We start from the raw sequence: 23388 nt of genomic DNA, 5'->3' as shown, positions 1-23388 counted from the left end.
TAAAATCCAGCAATCTCATTACCGGGAAAGGCAATCAGTCAGGGTGACCAGCACCACATAATGTCCCTCAATCCCAAGACCCAAACTTGAAGCTAAGGACCCAAATACAGGGAGCCATGGAAAGAACTCTCTAGAATACTGGGTCTGTCACAACCCCTCTGGGAGTTGAATGACCTCTTTCATAGGGGTTGCCTAAAACCAGCTTGCATATCAGATATTTCATTATGATTCATAACAACAGCAAAATTACAGCTATAAAGTAGCAATAAAATAATCTTATTGTTGGGGCTCACCACGATATAAAGAGTGTATTAAAGGCCAAAGCATTAGGACGGTTGAGGACCACCGCTCTAGAACAATAAGATCTTTAGCTCATAGGCAGGCTAGGTCGAACAAAACTAGTCTAAGCCATATACTGTTATTTTAAAATTTCTAGTAAGTACATTAAAACAAAATAAAAAGGAAAGGTGAAATTATATTAAATAATATACTTAATTTCACCAAATATATCCAAAATGTATTCACTAAACATGTCCAGAATATTATCACTCCAACATGTAACATTTAAATGTAAAATTATTAAGATATTTCAGATTTTCTGTATTGAGGCTTCAAAACCTAGGTGTGTTTTTATACCTATACAACTGTCTGCCACTTCATTTTCGGGGGCTCTCACGCCCTCCTCTGGCCTTTGTAGGTACTGCATGGATGCACTACACAAAATAAACATGCAGAGAAAACACCCACACTCATAAAATAGAAATGAACGAATGTGAATGAGTGGGAAAGTGGGAAGGATCTGGGAGGAGTTGGGGGAGGGGAAATGAATCAGAATACACTGTATGAAAAAAAATCTTAAAACAAAAAAGCCCGGGTGTGGTGGCACACACCTTTAATCCCAGCACTCAGAAAGCAGAGGAGGATGGATCTCCATAAGTCTGAGACCAGCCTGGACCATGTATAGAGACCTCATCTAGATAGATAGATAGATAGATAGATAGATAGATAGATAGATAGATAGATAGGTAGGTAGGTAGATAGATAGATAGATAGATGGATAGATGATAGATAGGTAGATAGATAGATAGATAGATAGATAGATAGATAGATAAATAGGTAGGTAGATAGGTAGATAGATAGATAGATAGGTAGGTAGGTAGGTAGATAGATAGATAGATAGATAGATAGATAGATAGATAGATAACAATAAAGTTAGCAAAGAACAATCATTGGGGTTATTTGGATGGATGTCTATTGTTTTGGAAGAGAACGAGATTAGAAACGTTCTGTCTCCAGCGGGAGCCACTGAGCGGCCACAGCCAGGCTGGGGCGCTTGTTATGTCTCATGTCTGCAGCACATTCTGAGGCCTGAGAAGTTGTTTATAAAGGTAATTCTATGGAGCTGCTTTCTTCACCAATTCCAATGGTAGAATCATTCAAAATACACGACAAGATCTTGATTCTTGAGAAAACGTAATTGAGAAAGCTGGGTACTTTTTTGAAAAAAGAGTTTAGTTTTTAAATGTATTCGTTATTCTTGTGCACATGTGAAGGTCCACACTCTGCAGACAGGATCTCTCCTATGACCTTTACCCAGAGCTCAGAGATGGAGCTCAGTCACCAAACTTGCACAGCAAGTGCCCTGACCTGCTGGCAACCTTGCCAGACCCTCTTTTAAAATATTTAATTGATGACATCTTGCTACGTAGCCCTGGCTGGCCTTCAAGTACTTCCTTCGTCAAACTCCTAAGTACAAAGATGGCAAGTATGTGTGCCGCCACGCCCGCATGAAGGATCAATCTATAGAAGTGCATACCACCATGCCTTCATGGAGGATCATTCCATGAAACTGTTGCCAGCATTGAGGATACCCACCAACTAGTCCTGCTTCTGATGATCACATGACTCCAAACTAACACCAAACACCTGCCCTCCAGCCCAACTCCTTACCTGCACACCACAAGTCGTGGTCTGACATCTTCTCTCTTGGAACTTCAGGGTGTCCGTTCTCGTTTTGAGAGACAGAGGGCAGATGCCCCGCTTGCCAGGCCTGGTCTTTACCACTCGGGGAAGTAAGGCCTTCTGAGAGCCAGGCTGGACTCTTGGTGCCCTTTAAAGGGTCGGGCTCCTCCATGGAGTCTGCACTTTTGGAGCTCAGACCTCTCATCTGAGACAAGGAGTTTACCTCCCTCATTCTTATCAAGCGAACTGAGTCTGCCCTCTTTGGAGGTGATACTAGTTTTTCTTGTAAGCTCTCGATCACTTTGGAAGGGTTTCTGAGCCTCTTTTCAGGGCCCACCACATGTGTGGACTTCTCCATGAAATGGAACAGAGTGGACTTGAAGGGTGGTTTCGCCTCCTCCTCGTTTTTCTCAGGCTCAGGACTGGGGGCCTGGCTTGCAGGGAACCCCTCCACATCTGAGCATACAGAAGCCTGGGGGGCTCTTTCTCCTACAAAAAGGGGGCTCTCAGTCCAGCCACACTTCCTCCTGCCATAGAAGGCATCAGTGGCCACCATGGGGGCCCCTGTAGGCGCCAGGCTGGACAAGGAGTCCTCTCTGGAGGACCTTGGGCCGCAGGTACTTGCATCAGGCTCAGGGAGCTGGCTCTGTTCTGTTCTCCTGGCACCTGGCAGAAGGGACTCCACAGCCACCTCGATGCCCAGAATCCTCTCTGCCCTTTCCTGCAGAGACTCACTTGGAAGGACTTCCATGGTGTTCTCTAAGCCCAGATACTCTGATTTATAGGCTCTCTGCTCTTGTCCTAGTGTGAGCTCTAAAGACCGAAAGTCTGGTGTTGAGAGGCCTCCATATTTGTCAGCAAAGGGCAGGACACAGGGTAGGACTTCTGTGTCCCCATCACTGTCCACCTTTGTGGGAGTCTCTCTGCCGAGCTGCACAGACCCTAAAGCACTGCTGACTTTGGTGAGTTCTTGACTTCCTCTCGGTTCTGTCAGACAGAAGAAAGGGGCTGCTTTTGTGTCAACCGGTGCAATCCTGCTCACAGGCCTTGGGCTAATATCCCCCTCACAGGTCCCATTCAAAACCTCCTGGCTTTTCTGCTCTGCAGTCAGGCTCCCATCTGCCTGTTGGGCTGGAACACCTCTGCTGTCTTCCTCCTGTGATGGGCCTGAGGACTGTGGATGGGCACATGGGTGGCCAGGTTTTGGTTCCTCACTCCAGTTCTGTGACTCATTAAGTCTTCCTTCTGGGGACGCTGCATCCTCCAGTGGCAGCCCTGCAAGCCACTGTTCTGTTCTAGTTTCCTGGTGGCCCCAGCTCTTGGCTCTGGAGTCAGCACTGTCCTCTGGCTGTTCGGCCTCACTGTTGTCACTACTGCCCCCACTACTAGCACCATGGCTTTCTTCCTCTTCCTGAAGCTCCTTGTTAAAACTTTCTAACTGACTTATCAGATCCCAGGGCCGCCGGCTAACTGGTTTCAAGAGAAACTGACCAAAGAGTTGTGTGCTATTGCACTGGCCTGTTGTGGACTCCCCCTTCACCACCTCTGGCTTGGGAACAGGGCTGGCACTTGGGAGCTGGTCAGAGGCCCCTTTGGGCATAGATGCCTGGTTTATGGCTGAGGACGTCCTTGAGAAAGCACTGTTTTGAGATGGGCTGAGGGACATTTGCCCTCGAAGGTGAGGTCCACTGGGCTTCTGATTTGGGTCACTGGATGCTAAGGCCGCATGCAGCTGTACTTCAGAGGCAGTGGTATCTGGGCACATTGGGGTCGGTGCTGCTTTGCTAGCCTCTCCTGGCTTTGTGGCAGGGAGGGGCTGTGAGCTTTTGGAGTCTTCAGGGAAACTGGTTTGGGTCTGCTGATCTCTGTATTGGTGTCCTGGCCATGAGCCAGAAGCCTGGAGCTCTTTGGGTCTGATAAGGTGGAGGATTCTGGGGTCATCAGTTCGGCTGTCTTCTGACTCCCCCAGACCGTGCCTTGGGGATGCTCTTCTCCAAGCTGTGCTTCCCATGAGGGCTTGCAGCTCCAGGTCGGAGGAAGACATGCTCAGCAGACTCTGCTCCTCCAGGGCAGGACCCTGACACAGCCCATGGGTCGTATCAGCTCCCAGCTTTAAGTCATTGTTGTTTGTATCTGTATCTGGCCCAAGTGACTCAGATTTAACTGGGACAGAGACCAAACAAAATATGGTTGCATTACTTTTCTTCTTTGAATTTTTCTTGCTCTGTATCCCAGTTTCAAACTTCCTGAGCTTAGTGTAGGTTTTGCAGGTACCTTCACTCGGTGGCTGTGGGGAAGAGGCATAGCTTTCTGCCCTGCTGTCTCTCATATCAGTTGTTAATCCTCTCATGACATGATGCTCTGTTTGGCTAGGGAAGCCTCCAGGTTCAATGCCCATGGAGAGCTGGCCCTGCAGCCACTGGGGGCTGGAGTGGGCAAAGGCTGAGCCCCGCTCACTTACTGGTGGGGGTGTTGAGCCCCGTGGTGCTGAAAGGGCATCATCATACTGTCTTTTCCCAAGAGCTGGTTCCTGGGTAGTGATGAAACTGGAGTTATAGGATGTGCCATCAAGCTTTGCCTCTTCATAGAATTCTGGGGGCTGAGCTAGTTTGATATGTCGGATCCGTGGATCATCAAATGGAATGTACTGGATAGAACTCCCATGGGTGGCCAGAGGATAGGGGTGTGGAGGAAGACCTTGAGGAGGAGAGCCAGGCATTGCATCATAGAGATCCCTAGCTGCAAGGGAGCCGGAAGGAAGTGGACAGCTGGCCTCAGGTTTCTCAGGTAGTTGCTGCTGCTGACTCTGGCCACTGCTCACGTGCCTGGGCACAGGATCTTCAAGGTAGGGGTTTGGAATGTGCTGAGGGGGTGATCTGTATGAAGGTGGGGGCACATACACTGGGGGCTCCAAGCCAGTATCCAGCATACCTAACTCATGGCTGGGATCCTTACTTCTTGTTGGGTAGGAGCCACGTGGCTCCCTGTGCTGGTGGTCCTGAAATCCACCTTCTCCCCTGGGCTGTGAGTGAGAGCCATAACACAGAGTCTTAAGGGGCTTCCCAAACTTAGGCCTGGGAAAAGGGCCCGAGGGACCAGCCTTCTCAAGGTTCCTTGTAGGTTCCAAAGGTGGTGGGCAGCTGGGAGGGTATGATGGCGCTTTGGGTATACCTGATATGTGACCATCATATAGTGGAACAGGGATTTCTGTGAAATTCAGGCCCTTAGGAGAAAGAGCTCGGGGCAATGACTGGGCTTTCTTTCTGGTCTGAGATGCCAGCATGGGCTCTCCATGAACAAATTGGTACAGATCCTCAAACCTTTCCTGGGACCTTTTCTGTCCATCACCATCAGACGCCTGCCTCCCTAACTTCCTCGGCTGCTTCCAGCTTCCCAAGCTCACGTCTTCTCCCTTAGTGGGAGTCGGCATCCTCAGCTCTTCTTCCCAAACGGCGTTCTTTATCACATGCTCTGTTCTTCCTGCAACTTCCCACGGACTCTCTCTCACATGGATGGGCAGGCTGTGAGTCTGAGCCATTCCTCTGCTCTCCAGTTCTTTCCGATCCCTGGGACACAGGGAGCCACTGCCCTCCTGCCTTCCTCGGCTCCAATAGATGTCGTCTCTACCACGTTGGGGCTGAGAGGACCATGCTAAGGAGGGTTGATTTAAAAACCTGCAAAACAGAGAGGCAGATGTTAGATAAGACATGTACACCTTCATCTGCTTCAGTGATTGGTGCTCAAGCTCAAACTTGGGTTGCCACCTTTGAAAAACTGGTTCCTGTGGTGATCTGAATAAGAATGGCCCCCAGAGGCTCTTATAATTGAATGCTTAGCACCAGGGAGTGGCATTATTTGAAAGGATTAAAAGGATTTAGAGCCTTGTGTAAGAGAGTGGGTCACTAGAATGGCCCTTGAGGTTTCAAAAGCCTATGACTGGCCCAGAGGCTGTCTGCCTGTCTCTGTCTCTCTCTGTCTCTTTGTCATTGGATCAGGATGTAGTTTCATGCTACTGCTCCAGTGCCACCCTGCTGGCGTGCTCCCCACCATAATGATAATGGACTAAACCACTGAAACTGTAAGCTAGCCCCAATGAAATGCTTTTTTTTTTTTTTTTTTTTTATTAGAGTCACTGTGTTTCTTCACAGCAATAAAACAGTGACTAAGACAGTCCCCAATTGCAGGACTTTGCCAACTAAAAAAAACAAACAAAAAACCAACCAACCAAACAAGTTTCACCAATCATGGTTGGAAGACAGCCTGTGTATTGTCATCAAGAGCCAAGTGACAGCAGCAGGTTCCACAGAACACCAGGGATACGGGCTATAATAGAGAGGACACAAATCTCATAGCTTCAAAACACCTGAGTTAAGGGAGCACCCTGGAGGAGGAATATTCTCCCCAACAGTCCTAGACCACAGGCCAGGCATGGCCCAGACCAACTGAGCAATCTCAGAGAGTCTGATCTTCAAAGCACTGCATCACCACACAGGCCAGAATCACCAAGGGTGGGACACCTATGAGGCACGCTGCTGGGAGGCATGCTCAGTGCAACTGGATAGGGTACCATATTATACATGGGTTATATTCCCACAGGGAGATGCTACTGCAAGCCTTGGGAACTTACATTGCTGGAGACCACACATCTGAATCTAGGGGATTTTAAAATCCTAATGCCCAGGAGTGTCTTCGATGTGTTAGAATATGGGACCTTGGGGTGACTGGGCACCAGCGCCTGCAGGCTTTCTCTGCTAGTGAGAATCACCACACAGGTGTGTCAAACAGTCATGCCCCACTGAACAACCATGTTGTGGTCAATGACATACTGTACATGTTGACCGCGACCTTGAAAGATGACAATAGAGTAGGAAGCCCCACAATGCTGTTACAGCTATACTGACACTATGGTGCAACTTGTGTGTGGCGATGCTAATGTCAGCGGACAGTATTTACTGCCCGAGTCATATAAAGGCACAGCAGGTACAACTATGTAGACATGGCACATGATAAGAAGTGAGAATATTTATTTATTTTATTATTAAAGGGTAGTTCTGGTTGGCTTCAATATGCTGGGGGGAGCCTCTGCATTTTGTATCATCTGACTTCTTGGCCTCCTCTACTATCTGTACAATGCCAAAATAAATACATAGCAACATGTCTCTGAGAATACAGTCCACCTTTGAATGGCACAAGTCTGTATGCAGATTATCAAGGCTCTCCTTGTGAAAGCTCAGACTTGGTAGATCTGATTTAGACCCAGGCATCTACATGTTTAACTAATACATTAGGGGAATGTTTTTCCTTTTTCCACTTTGTGTGTGTGTGTGCATGTGTGAACTCATGTGGGTGTGTGAACTCTTGTGTGTGTGTACACACACATGTGCAGTGTGTGTGAACATGTGTGTGTGTGTGTGTGTGTATAAACTCATGTGGTTGTGTGAACTCCTGTGTGTGTATATGCACCCACACGCACGAGAGTGTGTATGTGCATGTATGTATATGGGGGTTAAGGTTGATGTTGGGAATTCTCTATTGCTCCCCCCACCCCCATGTTCCTCCAGGCAGGGTCTCCCAAGCAAGCCCAGAACTTGCAGGCCTGGCTCGTCTTGCCAGCCAGCTAGGTCCGGGTATCCCTACTCTCAGCCTTTGAAGGCTGAATTCCGAGCAATCCACTACAGACAGCCTCATGGCATTTCCTTGTGCTAGGGATCTGAACTCTTATTTCTCAAGCTCGCAGGGCAAATGCTTTAACTGCTGAGCCACCTCCACCCCCTTCCCAGGAGATTCTTACTCTCAGATAATACTTCTAAATGAGGAAGTGAGGAGTTTTCATTGCATGTGACGACTTTCTTTTGAAGTCTTTAAAAAAAAAAACTACCAGTGGGGGCTAGAGAGATGTGTCTGTGGTCAAGAGCACTTGTTGCTCTTGGAGAGGACCTCAATCAAGTTCAATTCCCAGCATCCATGTGGTAGCTTACAACTGTCTATAACTCCAGGTCCATAGGCCCTTTTCTGGCCTTTGCGAGTACCTTCATGTGGTGTACATACATACACTCAGCCCCCCAACATGTACATAGAAACAAACAAACACCCCCAAATCCAAAATTACCAATGCCCAGGGCCCACTTTCAGATGTGTGGATTTGACTGGTCTAGGGAGGAGTCGAACATCGTTATATTTCAAATCTTCCCAAATAACTCCAGGCTGCAGTTTTAAAGCAATTGAAGAGAGCAATGGGTAGCACCGCAGTGTTGAGCACAGGTATTCAGATGCTCCCCACAAAAAGACCAGGCCTAGGCCGCACAGAAAAGCCACTCCCTGCAAGACACCCAGGAAAGTCAGCTGTTCTGATCAGCCAAACAGAAGAATGTTCACACTCTAATATCATTGTTTTTTAAAACATAAATAACAAAATAAAATATATTCCTTGCTGAACATGTACAAGAACCAAACCCAGACACCATTAGCCATCATCCCAGAGGCTGTGGGAGGGCCTGGGGTTGTCCAGGAATGTCATCCTGTACTGCTTCCTAGGCCATGGGGATCAAGCAGCAGGTGGCACTTGTTCTTTGGTGGCTGCTTGCCATGTTCACCATGTGCTCCCACACACCCACCTAGGCTTCAGGGAAGAATGGCCATCATTCCTCCATCATAGGAGGAATCTGAGGCACAGAAGTAACTTAACACTAACATTTATCAGACAGTCACACTGTGTAACGCACAGTGATAAGTGTGCCAAATAAGTTACCTCATTTAAACTTTACCAACACCCCTAATTCTCCTCTTTGGTAGGTAAGAAAACCAAGACACAGAAAGATGAATTAGCATTCCCAAATTATAACATTTGTAAAAATCTGGGAAAGAAATTCACCAGAGAAAAGAAAGCAGAAAGTCCAATCAATTCACTCCTGTATTCTACTTTTAGTCATTATTAGAGTTTTTGCTATATTTTGTTTTGATTATTAATTTGTTGATGCAAGGTCTCAAGCAATACAGGCTGGCCTTGAATTTCTGATCCTTATGTGTCTTCCTCCCAAGAGCTGGGACTGCAGGCATACACCACCGAGTCTATGGCCACTGCATTTTATTTCTTCTATTTAAGATAAATTCCCTCCAGCATTCAATTGTGATGGATAAATGGTAAGCCAGTAATATACACAAGATCTGACCAGTGTCAACCATTCATGTGAATTCTGTTCTAACACGCCTTGAGGAACACTTCTTCTACTAACCCTCGATGTAAGTAATAAGTAAGCCTCAGCTTGTTGAGAATAAATTCTTACAAGAGGAAAGACCATGGGAGGTGCTGTCAAATCCACCCTAGATAAGCCATCCCAATTTATAGTCCCACCAGGTATGTGGAGCACAGATGGGCTTGCAGAACTGTTTCGGCTCTACTTATAATATTTTTTCCTCATGAGATAAGTGAAATTAACTTTTCATTATTTAGTTTACGTTGTTCTGATGACTGGTAATGCCCCATCCCCCCAGTCACGTGTTCTCCCACCATTAGTCTTGGAGGGATAGCAGAGTGAAGACCATGAGGCCCTGGGAGGGACCCAAAAGCCATAGTCCTGCTGACTACAGCATATGAGCACATAAAGGTCTGGGAATGGACTGGGCAGAACATAGCTGCTATGCAGGGAGTTTTGGTAAAGCTGTATGTTACTAGTCTTCCTTGGGAGTTACTTATCTGTCTCAAAGAGCAGAGTCAGTGTCCAAATAACTGACAAAGCAGCTACTGTCTGCAGGGCTTGGCCATTTTTGGAGGTCAAGGGTGTTTTACTGTGAGGCCCACATGCTTCTGCCTTTGCTGCTTAGTTTAGGCTGTCAATCTTTCAGCTCCTTTCCAAATCATGTTCTCCACACTAGCTCGGCAGAGTTCTGCTTGGCTTGGGTTCTACAAGGACTCATCCCTTTGGATGCTATTGCTAGTGATCTCCTTGAATAACCCCCCACCCGTGCCACTGAGCCAGCTGGGTAGTTCTAGGAGCTGCAGTTCTACCCCGAGGAACCTGCAGGACATATCAACAAACATGTCGGTGATACTGGCTGGAGGGCGGCAGACTGCTGTAGAACATCCTCAACAGTGCAGTATGACACTCCTTGCAACAGCCAGACTGAGCTGGGATGGAGTGGAACAAAGACATGCGTGACTGTAAGCTTGCAGGAGACACAGCTTTCTGCCCTCTGAGGGTCCTGATAGGGAGGGGGGTTTTATCTCCTACCATTCTCACTCCTCAGTGGTCTCACCATGTTCTACGGTACTTGACTTTGTGGAGGAAGCCACAGTGTGGTTCTGGGTTTGTGGTGAGCATGCCTTGTGCTTAGAGAGAGGCTGAGACCTCAAGGCACTGCCTGTGCATGCCCATGCCATGGCCATGACCAGATGACAGATAAACATGACATAAACAGGGCAAGATATAGACTGTGACTTCCTAGTGATGTGATGTGGTCAGTTTCCTGCTTTGTGTAAAAAATGTTATCATTCCCATTTTGTCAAAACTAATTAAAATCACTAAGCATTCTGAGTTAAATTTATTTGCATAATACACCCAAATCCCAAGTTACAGAAAACCCAGGTCCTTCTGGGATATTTAAAATAATCTATTTTCTTTTTATAATTATCATTATTCCTTTGTTTGTTTGTATGTGTACATGTCACATCGGTATAGGTGTCCACAGGACAGAAGAGAGTGTTGGACCCCTGGAGCTAGCTTAATGTGGCTGCCAGAAACAGACACAGGTCACAGGTGCTCTAACTGTGCAGCCATCCCCCAGCCTCACAAATAATCCATTTTAAGTATCAGTCCACATGACACAGACAACAGTGAAGCATTCCTGGACACAGCAGTACACACCTAGAACCCCAGTACTTGGAAGGCTGAAGCAGAAGGATTGAGAAGGATTGAAATATGACTACATAGTGAGACCCTGCCTTAAAACAACAACCCAGGGAGCAGGGCAGGACTGAGTAAGTCATGATGCTTGCTGCCAAGCCTGACGACCTAAGTTGGAATCTTAGAAACCACATGGTGGAAATAGAAATCCAACTCCTGAAAGTTGTCCTCTATTACACACACACACACACACACACACACACACACACACACACACACCAAAGTCTATCATTTAGAAACTGTCTACTTTGAACCTAGCCTCAGCCAGGCCATGGCAGGCATCAGAAGAGCCCACCCAGGGAATGTTCTGTACTATCTCTTTCAGACAAATCACCGAGTGCATCTTCTCTACTAGCTTTAAGACAACTACTCTGTAGTGCACAAATGAAGTGCTACCTCAAATGGCTTCAAAGCTACAAGGATGTTCAGTGATGCTTTGGAAAAATCAAGGTGAGATCAAACTTTTCTTTTAAAAAAAATAAGAAACTAGAGACTCAACACAGAAATGTTTGCCATGGATTCTGTATAAACCTGCTGGGCACACTGATACCGGAGGGGAGAGAGATAAGGTGAGAAGGTCAGTGTGAGCAGAAGACACCCTCCGTACAGACACACTGAAAGGCCGGGTGAGAAGATATGAAGGGCTATGCCAAGCTCCCAGAGGATGGGGCAGGGAGGAGGCAGAAAGAGCCTCTCTAACAGCCCCACATTATCATGGGCCAGAGTGATGAAGCCAACATTATCGCTGATAAACTGCTTGGAAAATATTTGAAATACAAACATTTGAAAAAGAACATGTCTAAAGGAAATTGGCAGGCCTACTCCCGGGTTCTTCAAGGTAATTAAGAGGAGAGTTAGGAGGAGTCTGCGTTCCTCACACGACTCCTCCTCAACAGAGAAAAGCCGGCTCTTTATCTCCACTCCGCTGTGTCCAGCGTGTAGGGTGAAACCTACAGTTTTACATATGCACAATACCACTGAGCAAAGCCCCAGCCTGACCTTTAGAAAGTTTCACTTTATTCTGTGTGACTGTGTACATATGTGGATACGTACATGTCACAGCGCATGTATGGACATCAAAGGACAACTTGTGGAAGTTAGGTATTTTTCCTCTCTCCCATGTGTGTTCCTGGGATTAAACCCAGGTCAGCAGGCTTGGTGGCAAGTGCCTTTACCGTTCATCCACTGCGTCACCTTGCTGGGGCACCCTGTCTTCTCTTCAAAAGTCAGTCTAAAAGCTAGGAAAATGGTTGACCATCTGGGTTAAGGCACTTGCTGAGTACTCATGAAGACCAGGGTTACATACATAAATGCAGGGTGGGGGTGGCAGCCTGCCTGTAGGTTGGCACTAGTAGGGAGGCAGAGACAAGGGATCCACAGGACAAGCTAGTTATCTAGAGAATCATGGAGCTCTGGGCTTGCGTTAGAGACCTGCCTCATATATAACGTGGAAATCAATCAAGGATGACACATGATGCCAACGTCTAGCTTCTGCATCTACATACATATTGCACCCTCATACAATGCCCCCAACATACATACATACATACATACATACATACAGTCATGCACACATGTAGCTATGCACACACATGCATGCACACATGCATACATATACACATACATGGGCACACACATACATACACATAGACATGCACACGTACAAGCTAATAACAAAAGGTAAGTCACTTAAAATGAAAGCAGTGATTTTAATGGCTGTCACATGCTCTCTGATAGGATTATCGTCTCAGTGCATTCCAGGGTCATTATGACTGACTTGTGACCATCTGGGCACAGGATGTAGGTGAGCTTCAGCAGAGGAGTGCTGCCTTGCAGAGACCCGAGTGCTCTGTGCGAAGGGGAACATGAGCACTGCAGTCTCCTCTCCTTGTTCCATGAATACCATCCTGAACCTGACCACGGGGTGACCCCAGGTCCAGCCAGTTGTCCGTTCATGTGGAGATCAGGGTGGGGATGAGTGATGGTTTGTATATGCGTGGCCCAGGGAGTTAAACTATTTGGAGGTGTGACCTTGTTGGAGTACATGTGTCACAGTGGGAATGGGCTTTTACACCCTAGTCCTAGCTGCCTGGAAGTCAATATTCTGCTAGCAGCCTTCAGATGAAGATGGAGAACTCTCAGCTTTTCCTGCACCATGCCTGCCTGGATGCTGCCTTTCTCCCACCTTGATGATAATGGACCGAATCTCTGAACCTGTAAACCAGCACCAAATAAATGTTGTCCTTTCAAGAGTTGCCTTGGTCATGGTGTTTGCTCACAGCAGTAAAACCTTAACTAAGCCAGGAAGGGAGGTCCCATAGTCATACATACATCTCCTGGTCCAGGGGAGGCTTCTTGGTTTCCACCAGTGTAGCCTGGTGGATCCTACAGCCTACTGTTACAGATCACCTGTGTGTTCTGGACCAGGATAGCTGTAGCCCCAGCCTATTCCTTCAAGTGACCCTCCTCCTTCTTAAGGGGTCAGAGATCTTCAGCTATATGGATAAGCTAAACATAAAGATGATATGCATCAGCACGTGCTCCTCCTAGGGTGGCAGAGGGCATGGCATCACTTCAGTCTGCTCACATTTACCAGCCCCAGCATTAGGCACACAGCAAGCTTTTGTGGTGGGGTCCACCATCTACTCCTACAGAATTTGATACAGGCCCAGAAGCCTATTATTTTATTTTTCAGCATGTTGTAGATGGTCAGTATGCCACACAGCAAGTGGCCCTCCAACACAGAAGAGCAAATGGAAAGAGGAAGCAGGACATGTGGAGAACACTTAGACTAAAGGAGGCGCAGAGGCGAGCATGAATTAAAGATCAGTCAGGTGGCCTGGTGGTAGTGGTGGCGGCTCATGACTTTAATCCCAGCACACAGGAGGCAGAGGCAAGCTTCAGATCTCTGAGTTCAAGGCCAGCTTGGTCTTGAGTGAGTTCCAGGACAGCCAGGGCTACACAGAGAAACCCTGTCTTGAAAACAAACAAACACAAGACACAATTAGTTGGACAGACAATATCAGGTGGCTGCATACACTGACAGACTATCCCACTGCTGTCCATTGTACCTGGAAGGCTGCATGGGCACTGTTCTAATGAGAAAAGCTACCAATGGCTCCACACTGCCAGGCCTGGTTTTCATAATGTTCACAATGGCTAACATCACAGAGTGCTGAATGTGCCTAATGACATCTCCAATGTCTTTCTTTGGTTGTTAGCTGTATGTGTTTGGACTTCCAAAGGATGCTAATTCTAGACATCTAAATGAGGAGTGAGGGAGATTTAGTCAATGAACTCAGAGAGTCCATTCAGTAGTTCGTGATGGCAACTTTGGGAAGGGCCTGTTGCTAATACCTGCACAAAGGCCCTAGAAGTCAGTTAGCAACACCACAGGCTGCAATATCCTGTGCAAGGCCTTAGCTCCATCAAGAATAGCTCAGAAGAGGAAAAGTACAGGCACTTGGAAGCCATCCCTGCCATGGTGCTACCCGGCCATGGTGTCTCTTCCACACTGAGCTAGCATAGCAGTGGTCTTCAACTGCTCGCGTGTAAGTGCCAAGCCTTTTCTGAATCACCTCATTGCCTGGTAGAGCAGTATCAAGTTAGCAACCGTGAGAGAGGGAGATGGCTATGCGGATACAGACACCTCAGAGCCTGGCCGCCTGAGTTAGTTCCTGGGACCCACATGGTGGATGGACAGAACTGGCAGGCTGTCTCTGACTTCCATTCACATGCCAGGATATGCCCCCCACCACAAAATAAATAAACAGGCTTTTTTTAAGGTAAAAAGATAATCAGTAGGAAGGGTAGGAATACAGGCCTGAGAGGTAGTAAAAGAAAAACAGTGTGCAGAGCAGGTAGGTAGTCACCTGGGCTGGCAGCTGACACACAGAGTGGGCTTCGGTGTGTGTGTCAGGTCTGTCATCTTGCAGAAACACTTCCTGAGAGTGTTCTTAAGAGAAGAGAGCCTGTCCCACATGTGCCCCACCTCTGAGCCATGTCAGATATTTAAGGGAGTCCGGTTATCTTATGGATTAAATGGGAGGGGCATGTTGATATTGGTGGAGTAAAAGGGAAGGAGACGCTTTATGGATTTTCTTATTCCAGAAGCAGTCATCCCATGAGGACATGTGCCGGGGCTCCTGTGCCCACAGAGATGCCAATGGCATGGCACTTCTTGTCTTGGTGAGAAGTAATTCCAGATACGCCCCAGCAGAGCAATCAGGAGATACCTCTAGCCCACAGGAGACCCAGCCTTGGGGCATCTTTTCAGGGAGAGAGGGCCACACCAGCAGGGACTCATGGAAAATTCTGTTCCCTCTTAGGATGTGGCCTTTCACATCTGGGCACCCAAAGTAATATTTACTGGCTCCTTTCTGACTTTAGGAAGGTGCTCAGATGCCAGGAGTGTGAACCTTCTGCCCTGGCTTACAAAGGATGGCATGGGTTTTAAGTGTCAGAATCACAACTTTCTAACTGTGCACACCTGCTAAATCCTTAACGTTCCGACCTCTGCGCCTCCCTCTATATGGGGGACAGTGACAATTCTTCCTCTGGGAGCTCAGAGTGGGAGATCGAGATCGGGTGAAATAATGCAAAATGTTTCATGTAGTACCTAACAGAGAATATTGTTTTAGCTATTACTATCCCAATTATAATAAATTTTTGGTGGACAAATAATGTCACCACCCTTTCGTCCATCCTAGGGGAAAGAGGCACAAGCAAGCACAGAGGGGAGGGGAAATCAGAATGCCCATCAGGAGGCGGTGGCTATTTTAGTACACATTTTCTTTTTCTAGGTTGTAATCCATAGGCCTTGACAATAGCAGGAACCGATGATCCAGTTGAGTGTCCTAGCAAGATGTGGCCCTGCCCAGCACAGCTGGTTGCTAAGGAAGAAGCTACACCCATTTTCCACCGGACAATGCAGAGCAAACCAGTGTTTGGTTTATTAAAACAAAACAGGAAGGGCAGACGTCCACCCAACTGCTCTCATGTAAATGCAACAGGTAAGGCAGACTATTCCAGAGCATCCCACTTCCTCTAACAGGAATTAATAACTTTACCAAGTCAAACTTTCTTGACCAGTATGGCGTACTCCGGGCCACTGAGGACGTGAAAGAGCACTCTGGCTTCTAGCTTCTCACTTCCACCCCACATCAACTAGCTTCCTGGCCTCCAAGTCTTCGATCACTCAGCCACTGTGTGGGCGGCCATTCCCTCTCTCCAACCCCCGTCCTTTAGCAGCGGAGCTCACAGCTCACAGAGAACAGAAGAAGTGCAAGAGAGGATCACACAGAGATCTTAGGACTGTAATGACTCTAGGTTACCCTCAAAGCTACCTATGACCACTGCTGAGCTGCATGACACCTGGGTTTCCTTTGATTCTCCTAAAGAATTTAGTACAGTCCTCCTGAGGGCAGAGCAACGGTGCACAGAGAGCTACTCAGCTCTTGCTTAGTCCATGCACCCCCCACCGTCTCCTGCCCAGACTGTCCAGTGGCATTTCCTACCTCTCAGTCTCAGCCAGGTCTCTAGCTAAAGACAATCGTCCTCACGGACATGGACCAAGCCCCTTGGTGAAATGGCTGCCAAAGCACAGGAAGGTCTCTGGAAGTCCTTCCTTGCCACTATGTTTCTACAAGACACTGATCCAAGGACTTAACAACCCCCACCTTCACCACACCCCATCCCCGCTGAGTAAACTCTGCAGCCAAAGAAAATGTGGCACTGTGAGCAGGAGCTACTGGGGACACAGATGCTTTCCCAGAAAAAAAAAAAAAGAACAAGTGCCTTAGAGGAGAGGGCACAAGAGGCCTGGGGCTCTGCTAGCCTAAGAGCATGCTAGCTCAGCATTGCCCCTGGGAGAAGGCCGACATACAGCACCCTGTGCTGAGAAAATGAAGCCAACCCAAAAGATAAAGTGTGTGGGCTTAGGACTTCGGAAAGAGAGAGACACAGAAACTGGTGTTAAATTTAAGCATTTACTCACTCCGTTTAAAGATAACCATTAGAAGTAGGGTATGATTTGAGAGAAGCTGAAAAAAAAAAAAAAAAAAGAACTGTTTACCAAACCCAGTAGCACCAATGAGAATGGATGTTTATCCACCTGGTATAACCACCCAGGATGTGAGCCTGGGGCCACCGCATCAGAGGTTTCCTCAGTTGCTCAGTCTCTAATTAGTCACACAGCTGTTGCTGGGTAATCACAAGTTAGCCTCACAGTAACTGAGAGAGAGACAGACACACACACACACACACACACACACACACACACACACACAGAGAGAGAGAGAGAGAGAGAGAGAGAGAGAGAGAGAGAGAGAGAGAGAGAGAGAGAGAGAGAGAGAACGAACACAGAATTCCCTGGGTGAAGCAGAGCAGAGCCTATTACAGTGTGACGTTCAGATTCAAACCTCTGCACTAAGTTATTTACAGCTTCCAGCTTCCTCTGATTACACTATTCCACAGGAAACACATTAAGGAAACCCGTGAAGACTGATAACAGCTTTCACATATTTTAATAGGAGCTAAGGATTGACCTCACTGGAAGCATGCAGCTTCGTCCACGGTGTTCCACCCATCTTGCTGTGTGCTCTCTGTGTGTGCACAAATGCATGGGTGTGCTCACACATGTATGTGCTGATGAGTGTGGACTGTGCATGTGTTCTTGTGTGTGTGTGTGTGCGCGCGCCACACTCCTGGGTTCTCATGCTTGTGTGCTCATGAATGTTATGCTTGCATGTGTGCCCGCCCACACATATGTGCTCCTGAGTGTGTGTGATCACTCATAAGGGTACTGGCAAGCAAGCTTGGAATGTGGCCTGTGGGTTTTTCCATTCTGTTTAAGTGACTTTCAGCGGTGCCTGGGAAGAGGGCACCTCAACTGAGGAATTGCTTCCATCAGATTGCCCTGTGGGCATGTTTGTGTGGCTTTTTTTTTTTTTGGATTGTTGACTGATGTAAGAAGGCCTAGCTCAGTGTGGCCCTTGGAGAAGTGGGCCTGGGCTATATAAAAAACAGCTGAATATGGGCTTGGGAGTAAGCCAGTAATCAGTTCTCCTCTGGTCTTTGCCTTAGTTCTGTCTCCGGGTTCTTCATGGGCCTCTGCCCTGACTCCAGTTGATGATATGAGGGTCCATGATAGCTCTTTGAGAGAGGTTATTGCATCTTACATCATCAGGGGAAATGGCAGGTCTTGGGTTTACGAAACAGGCTTGTGCAGAGTGGTCAGAGCGTAGGCGTCTGCGCTGTCTGCCTTATCTTCTCACCACTTGGACAGAATGTCTGACAAAAAGCAACTATGAAGCCAAAAGATCTCTCGGCTCATAGTTCACTGTGGGGTAGCAGGGGCATGAGGTGACTCCCTCCCTCCACGTGACCCCACCTCTTAAAAGTCCCACAGCCTCCCGTGGCAGTGTCACACGTAGAGATAAGGTGCTCAAACACATGAGCCTACCAAAAGACATTCCATGTTCAGAGCACAACTGGGCCATATGCTCAGTATCTCACGGCCTGCAAGCTGTCCTCGTCACAGCCCACTGTGGGGAGCTAGAGCCTCCGTGGCTGATGGGCTGCTGCAGGCGATGTACCCTGAAGCACTTACTGCTGTCCAACATCAGACACTATTTTCTCAAAAATTTAAAGAGATACAGATGGAATGCAGCAGGGTTCTGCTGTTAAACCATGTCATAGACAGCATCAGCTCTCCACTTGACACAAACCTAGGGTCACCTGGGAAGAAGGCACCTCAAATTGCCTCCAACAGATTGCCCTGTGGGTATGTTTGTGTGGCTTTTTTTAAAAATTGTTGATTGATGTAGAAGGCCTAGTCCAGTGTGGGCTGTGCTGCCCCTGAGCCTTGGAGAGGCGGGCCTGGACTATATAAAAATGTAGCTGAATACGGGATTGGGAGTAGACCAGGAAGCAGTTCTCCTCTGTGGTCTCTGTCCTGACTCCCTTTGATGATGTAAGATGCAATAAACCCTTTTCTCCCGAGGCTGTTCTTTGTCATGGTGTTGTATCACAGTAACGGAAAGCATATTAGGACACCCATCATGGAAGAGAAACCTAGAACCTGTTTCTGGGGCATAGTCAGTGTCCACATGTGGAAGGGGCTGCCCAGCAAAGGGATTACACAAAACCAAAGGCCAAGGCTATCTACAAGGAGCGACAGGGTGAATAATTCCTTCAGTAAGGTTGTATAACCTTATGAGGTATAGGCTAGCAGACCAGATTGCTGGGGGATCTTGAAGGTTATTCGTATCTCAGGCTCTGGCCCAATCACTCTGTGCTCTATCCAACAGGATGTGAACAAGCTGTTCCAAAAGCTCTCAGTGCCAATGGACCAACCTCTCAACTCCATGCCAGTCCCACCACGATGTACACTGTGCTCTCTGGACTGTGATACAAAATTCACCCTTCCTCAAGCCGAAGGGGAGAGGTTGGTGACCACTTCAGCTGTCTAGCTGGAAGGCCAACCCTCCTCTTCTTTCTTACCATGTAACCTAAGCCCGTCAGCCTTAATGCAGGCAAGACCCTCACCTGTCTCAGATGAGCCTGACATGCTGAAATACTTAGTACTTCCACAAATTCCTGGACATCAGAATGAATATTTATGAAGTGGAAGTGCCAGCTGTAGGGTTGCGGATACAGGAGATAAGGTATCGGCCTTCAGGACAAGGCAATCCCAGAGGCCGAGAGGACATGCTAGAGAGTTCAGGGACAGAGCAATTACCAGAGAAAAGGGGCAGACCTACAGAAGTGGTGCTGAGAAGGCAAGGGTCCCCTGCTGGACAACAGGAGAGCCTGGAGAGTAGGTGGGGAATCAGCTGTGATGGAGCAAAGCCAGGGCCCTGGCAGCCTGAAAGGCAGGCTGGTCAGGCAGGGAGGCAGCTGCAGGGGACATTGTGAAGCCAGGGGTGTCATCATGGCAAGAGAGCCAGGCTGGGCCCTGGGGAGTGGTCACACAGTTGGGGCTTAGAGTTTATTTTCTGTGCTTTCCAGCCATAGAAGCAGAGTCCCAGACATATAGTTTCAGAAAGGAAGTTCTCTTTAGCCACTAATTTGGATAAACTGTGCACATGTGTGAAGTGACTCTTGGCCCCATCTTTGCCACTTGAGCATAAAAGCTTTTTAGCAAGTTCACACATTCCTTCACCTCTGTTTCCCAAAACTGTTAATCATTCCTCTTAACTGCTCAGTATCACTTGATCTATTAGTGGTGCAAGCTCTGGGCAATGTCTTCAAGGTTAGGAAACAAGTACCTTGCATGTTTGCTAATTACGTCTAAAGAAGCCCTTGGCCTATGTTTCAGTTGCGTGCCAGGCTGTAGGCAACTCTTCCTTGCATTGATATGTAACTGAACAATGTCCACAGAAGAGCAGGAATGTGTACATTATCTAATAGACGTGTTAGCGTGCTCCCTTCAGTGCCTACTGACACGAAGGGATGCATCCAAGCCTTTGCAAGAGGGCAGAGGACATGAGGTGAAGACAGTCCAGCATTTGGCAGCTGTAGGAAGAGCTCACAGGCTGAGGTCTCTCACACTGGAAGTGTGACCAGGACCTTCACTGATGCAGGGTGGCAGCCACAGATACCTAGCTTGTAGGTTCCCTCCAGTGCCACCCAGAGTAGCCCTGACAAGCCACCAACACTCTCTGGGTCTCCTACTCTTCCTCTATGAAACAACATTGCTCCCTGCCTGTGTCTCTACAAGCTTGCAGAATAAAACAGGCTGGTCTCTGCGCTCACTCGGGGCTTCCATGTGCCCTGGCCTCCACCTTTCTGAGAGCAGTAGCCAGGTGCTGAGGGCCTAACTCAACATGTGGGGATAACTGTAGGTCAGACCTTAGGCAGAGGGAGAGTCACTAGAGGAGCCTTGTGATTTGCCCAGTCTCCTCATAGCTTGGAGTTGGACATCCTGAGCCCCACATGCCGGCAGGCCTGGAGACCAGCCCAGCAGAGGCCACTGTTGGGACAGGACCAGCTACAAGACCACAGGTGCACTTGTAAAGGGGCCAACACCTGGGAGCTGGAGGAGCATCATTTAGTCACTCAGATGCAGGATTCGCAAGTGTCTCGGTATGCTTGGTTCTATCTTTAGGTGGAACTGTGAGTTGTTCACTCCTGGTACCCACTCACTTCCTCCCAAAGCAAAATCTCCCTGGTGGGGAAACAGTTCCCTCTGTGCCCACTTCTGACTTTCAAGCATCACTTGGCTACCAAGGGAAGAAGTGCCTTTCCAGGTCATCCAGGAATCCCTGAACGGGCAAGGATTTCTGCACACACAGATGCATTTTCTCCTTCTACTCTGTAAAGTACCCTTTCTATCCAAGAGCCATTGTTTACTTTCTGGGTTAATCAGTAAATTTCAGAAACACACAGAAGTGTCTTTGTGGTCCACATGAAAACACGTCAGTGTGACATACAGCCTGCCATTCAATCACTTCACTCATGACACAGAGAGGCTGCTTACATGAGACTGCCTGTTCTCACAGGGCTAGGAAGGGGTATCTGATGGGCTCAGGAGTTGGCTCCTACACAAGGAATAGAAAGCCCTGCGTCCAGGGCTCTATAGGGTTGGCTAACTCGAAAAAGCACTGTGTGTGCAATTCAGACTCTGTAGGAAACATGGAAGAAACAGGAGTCCAGGTCAGCCTTGGTGCCTTGTGATCCAAGCGGAAAGACAGATGCAGCACTAAAGCAGAAAGAAAAGGAGACAGGAGAAAATCAAGCCCAGGCTTGCCTGGCAGTGAAGTTCTCGTAACCAACTGCCGGTAAGAACTCCCCTCTAGAAACCCCCAGTGAGGTTTCCAGAGGAACACGGCTGACAATCCCAAGAAGTAGCCCACAAAGGTGTGACTTTTGAAGAGCAAGGTTGAGAAGGCCCTTCCTAACCTTCCAGCACGGAGTCGCTCCTGAGCTTGCCCCAGTGGTTAATGTAAAGTAAGCCTGCCTTTACTACACAAGGCAGGAAGAACCCTGCATGCTTCTGTGCTGCCCAACGTTCAAGGAATTGAATACTCTGCAAACAAAGCCCCTTCTATTGCTGTCTGGAAGCTGGGGCCCCACTAGGAAAAGGCTTTCTCTGCAAAAGTGACCTGTGACCACAGAAGGCTAGGTCTTGCTCATTCATTTAACCCAATACCATGTTTATTTCTTTGGACCCTGGCTTCTCCTGTCACTCTGTCCCCTCTGGCTGGTCACAGCTAGCCCCACAGTACACTGCACACCCAGAACTCTGCGTTCTATATACTTCTACTGCCCCAAGATAAGCACAGTTTGGTGAAGGGGTGGCATTGCTTTGCCTGAACTGAAACTGCTTGGGAAAGTTTCAGGACCCCTTTGCATGGTGGCTGAAAATCCTGTTCTCACCAGCATTCTCCTGCCAACCTACCCACCCTTTCTTTTATAATGAGCCCCCTACCCCCCTACACAGGTATAGCTGTGTTCAGATGGGACACCCACACAGGGACAACGCAGGTACAAAGGCAAGATAGGTCAAAAGCCACATGTGAACATGTGAACAGAGGGAGCAGTGTTCCTTTCCAACTTTCTCAACTCTACATACTACTGAAGTATGTCTACATACTACTCGCATGTCGGATGGGCACGGATGAGCTCGTCAGAGCTCCAGGATGCTCCTCTGTGGTCCAGCACTTTACAGGAGAAGAAAATCAGAGCCAAGAGATACTGTGCTAACCTAGGTGGGAACTGTTTACAGGGCGTGCAGGTCTGCTACCCAGCTCTATGCTGACTACCACCAGAACTCAGACCCCAAATACAGCCCAAGCAAAATTCATTCCCATCTTTGACCTCTTTTTCTCTCTCCCAACCCAATCAAACAGGAAGAGTTGATTTACTTACATAGAACCCAACGACAAACTCCCAAGTCAAAAGAAAATGCTGGCCCAACGTGAAGCTTACCCCGCCTCAGGAGTTCTAGAAGAAGCGCTTCGGTGCTCTCTGTGGCCTCTTGGCTTGCTGCTGCGGTTTTCAGAGTTGCTCACGTGTCCTGTCCCCAGGGATGTCCTACTGTGAGCATGAGCTGTAGGGCCATCCCTGTACCCATTCAATAGGCCTTGGCCAGCTCGGGGTTCTGTTCTTGTTGATTTGCATCGCTCTGATTTGTCCTCACGTGGTGCTGTGGCATCTCGGGCTGGTTTGTATCCATGAGAAATCAGAAGATCTTCCACACTATACATGGTGTAGTGTCATCAAACCTCATGGGCTTGGACCATCATGGTGGTAGCACCCATCACTGAAAAGACAACAAAAAGCTGCACTTATGAATAGACCCTTCCCTGTACCAGTGGACACCCACCCTCCCCAGCATCCACGTGGAAAAGGTGCCGATCTACTTGCTGTACCGCCCAATACCAGCATCCAGGTCCTTCCAGAAGAGGCCAGCAGGGTGCAACACTGTTCAGCAAACAGTGCTGCCACACCTGCAGGTCTTACTCTCTGGTGCCAGTCTTTTAGTGCTCTGGAGGCAAAGGCAGGAGGTGCTCAAGGCTTGCCC

General features: G+C 48.1%; 1 protein-coding gene across 3 annotated transcripts in view; it reads right to left on the bottom strand.

The window, feature by feature from the left end:
- The window catches only part of Jcad (junctional cadherin 5 associated), a 40232-nt gene that overhangs the window by 3939 nt on the left and 12905 nt on the right, over positions 1–23388 (bottom strand). Inside the window, exons 2-3 of one of the 3 annotated variants that reach the window (XM_034510099.2) lie at positions 22794–23127; positions 1951–5636 (exon numbers count right to left, since the gene is read on the bottom strand). In XM_034510099.2, coding sequence (XP_034365990.1) covers positions 1951–5636; positions 22794–23071 — 3964 coding nt within the window. In that variant the 5' untranslated portion in view covers positions 23072–23127. Of the gene's footprint in view, positions 1–1950; positions 5637–22733; positions 23147–23388 lie in introns of those variants that run through there. The other 2 variants (XM_076939610.1, XM_076939611.1) reach the window with 2 other exon arrangements.

The sequence above is a fragment of the Arvicanthis niloticus genome, chromosome 8 (genome assembly GCF_011762505.2).
Source record: "Arvicanthis niloticus isolate mArvNil1 chromosome 8, mArvNil1.pat.X, whole genome shotgun sequence".
In the NCBI taxonomy this organism is placed as follows: Eukaryota; Metazoa; Chordata; class Mammalia; order Rodentia; family Muridae; genus Arvicanthis; species Arvicanthis niloticus.
The sequence above is the reverse complement of the archived record's forward strand: the minus strand, read 5'-3'. Positions and strand labels throughout refer to the sequence as shown.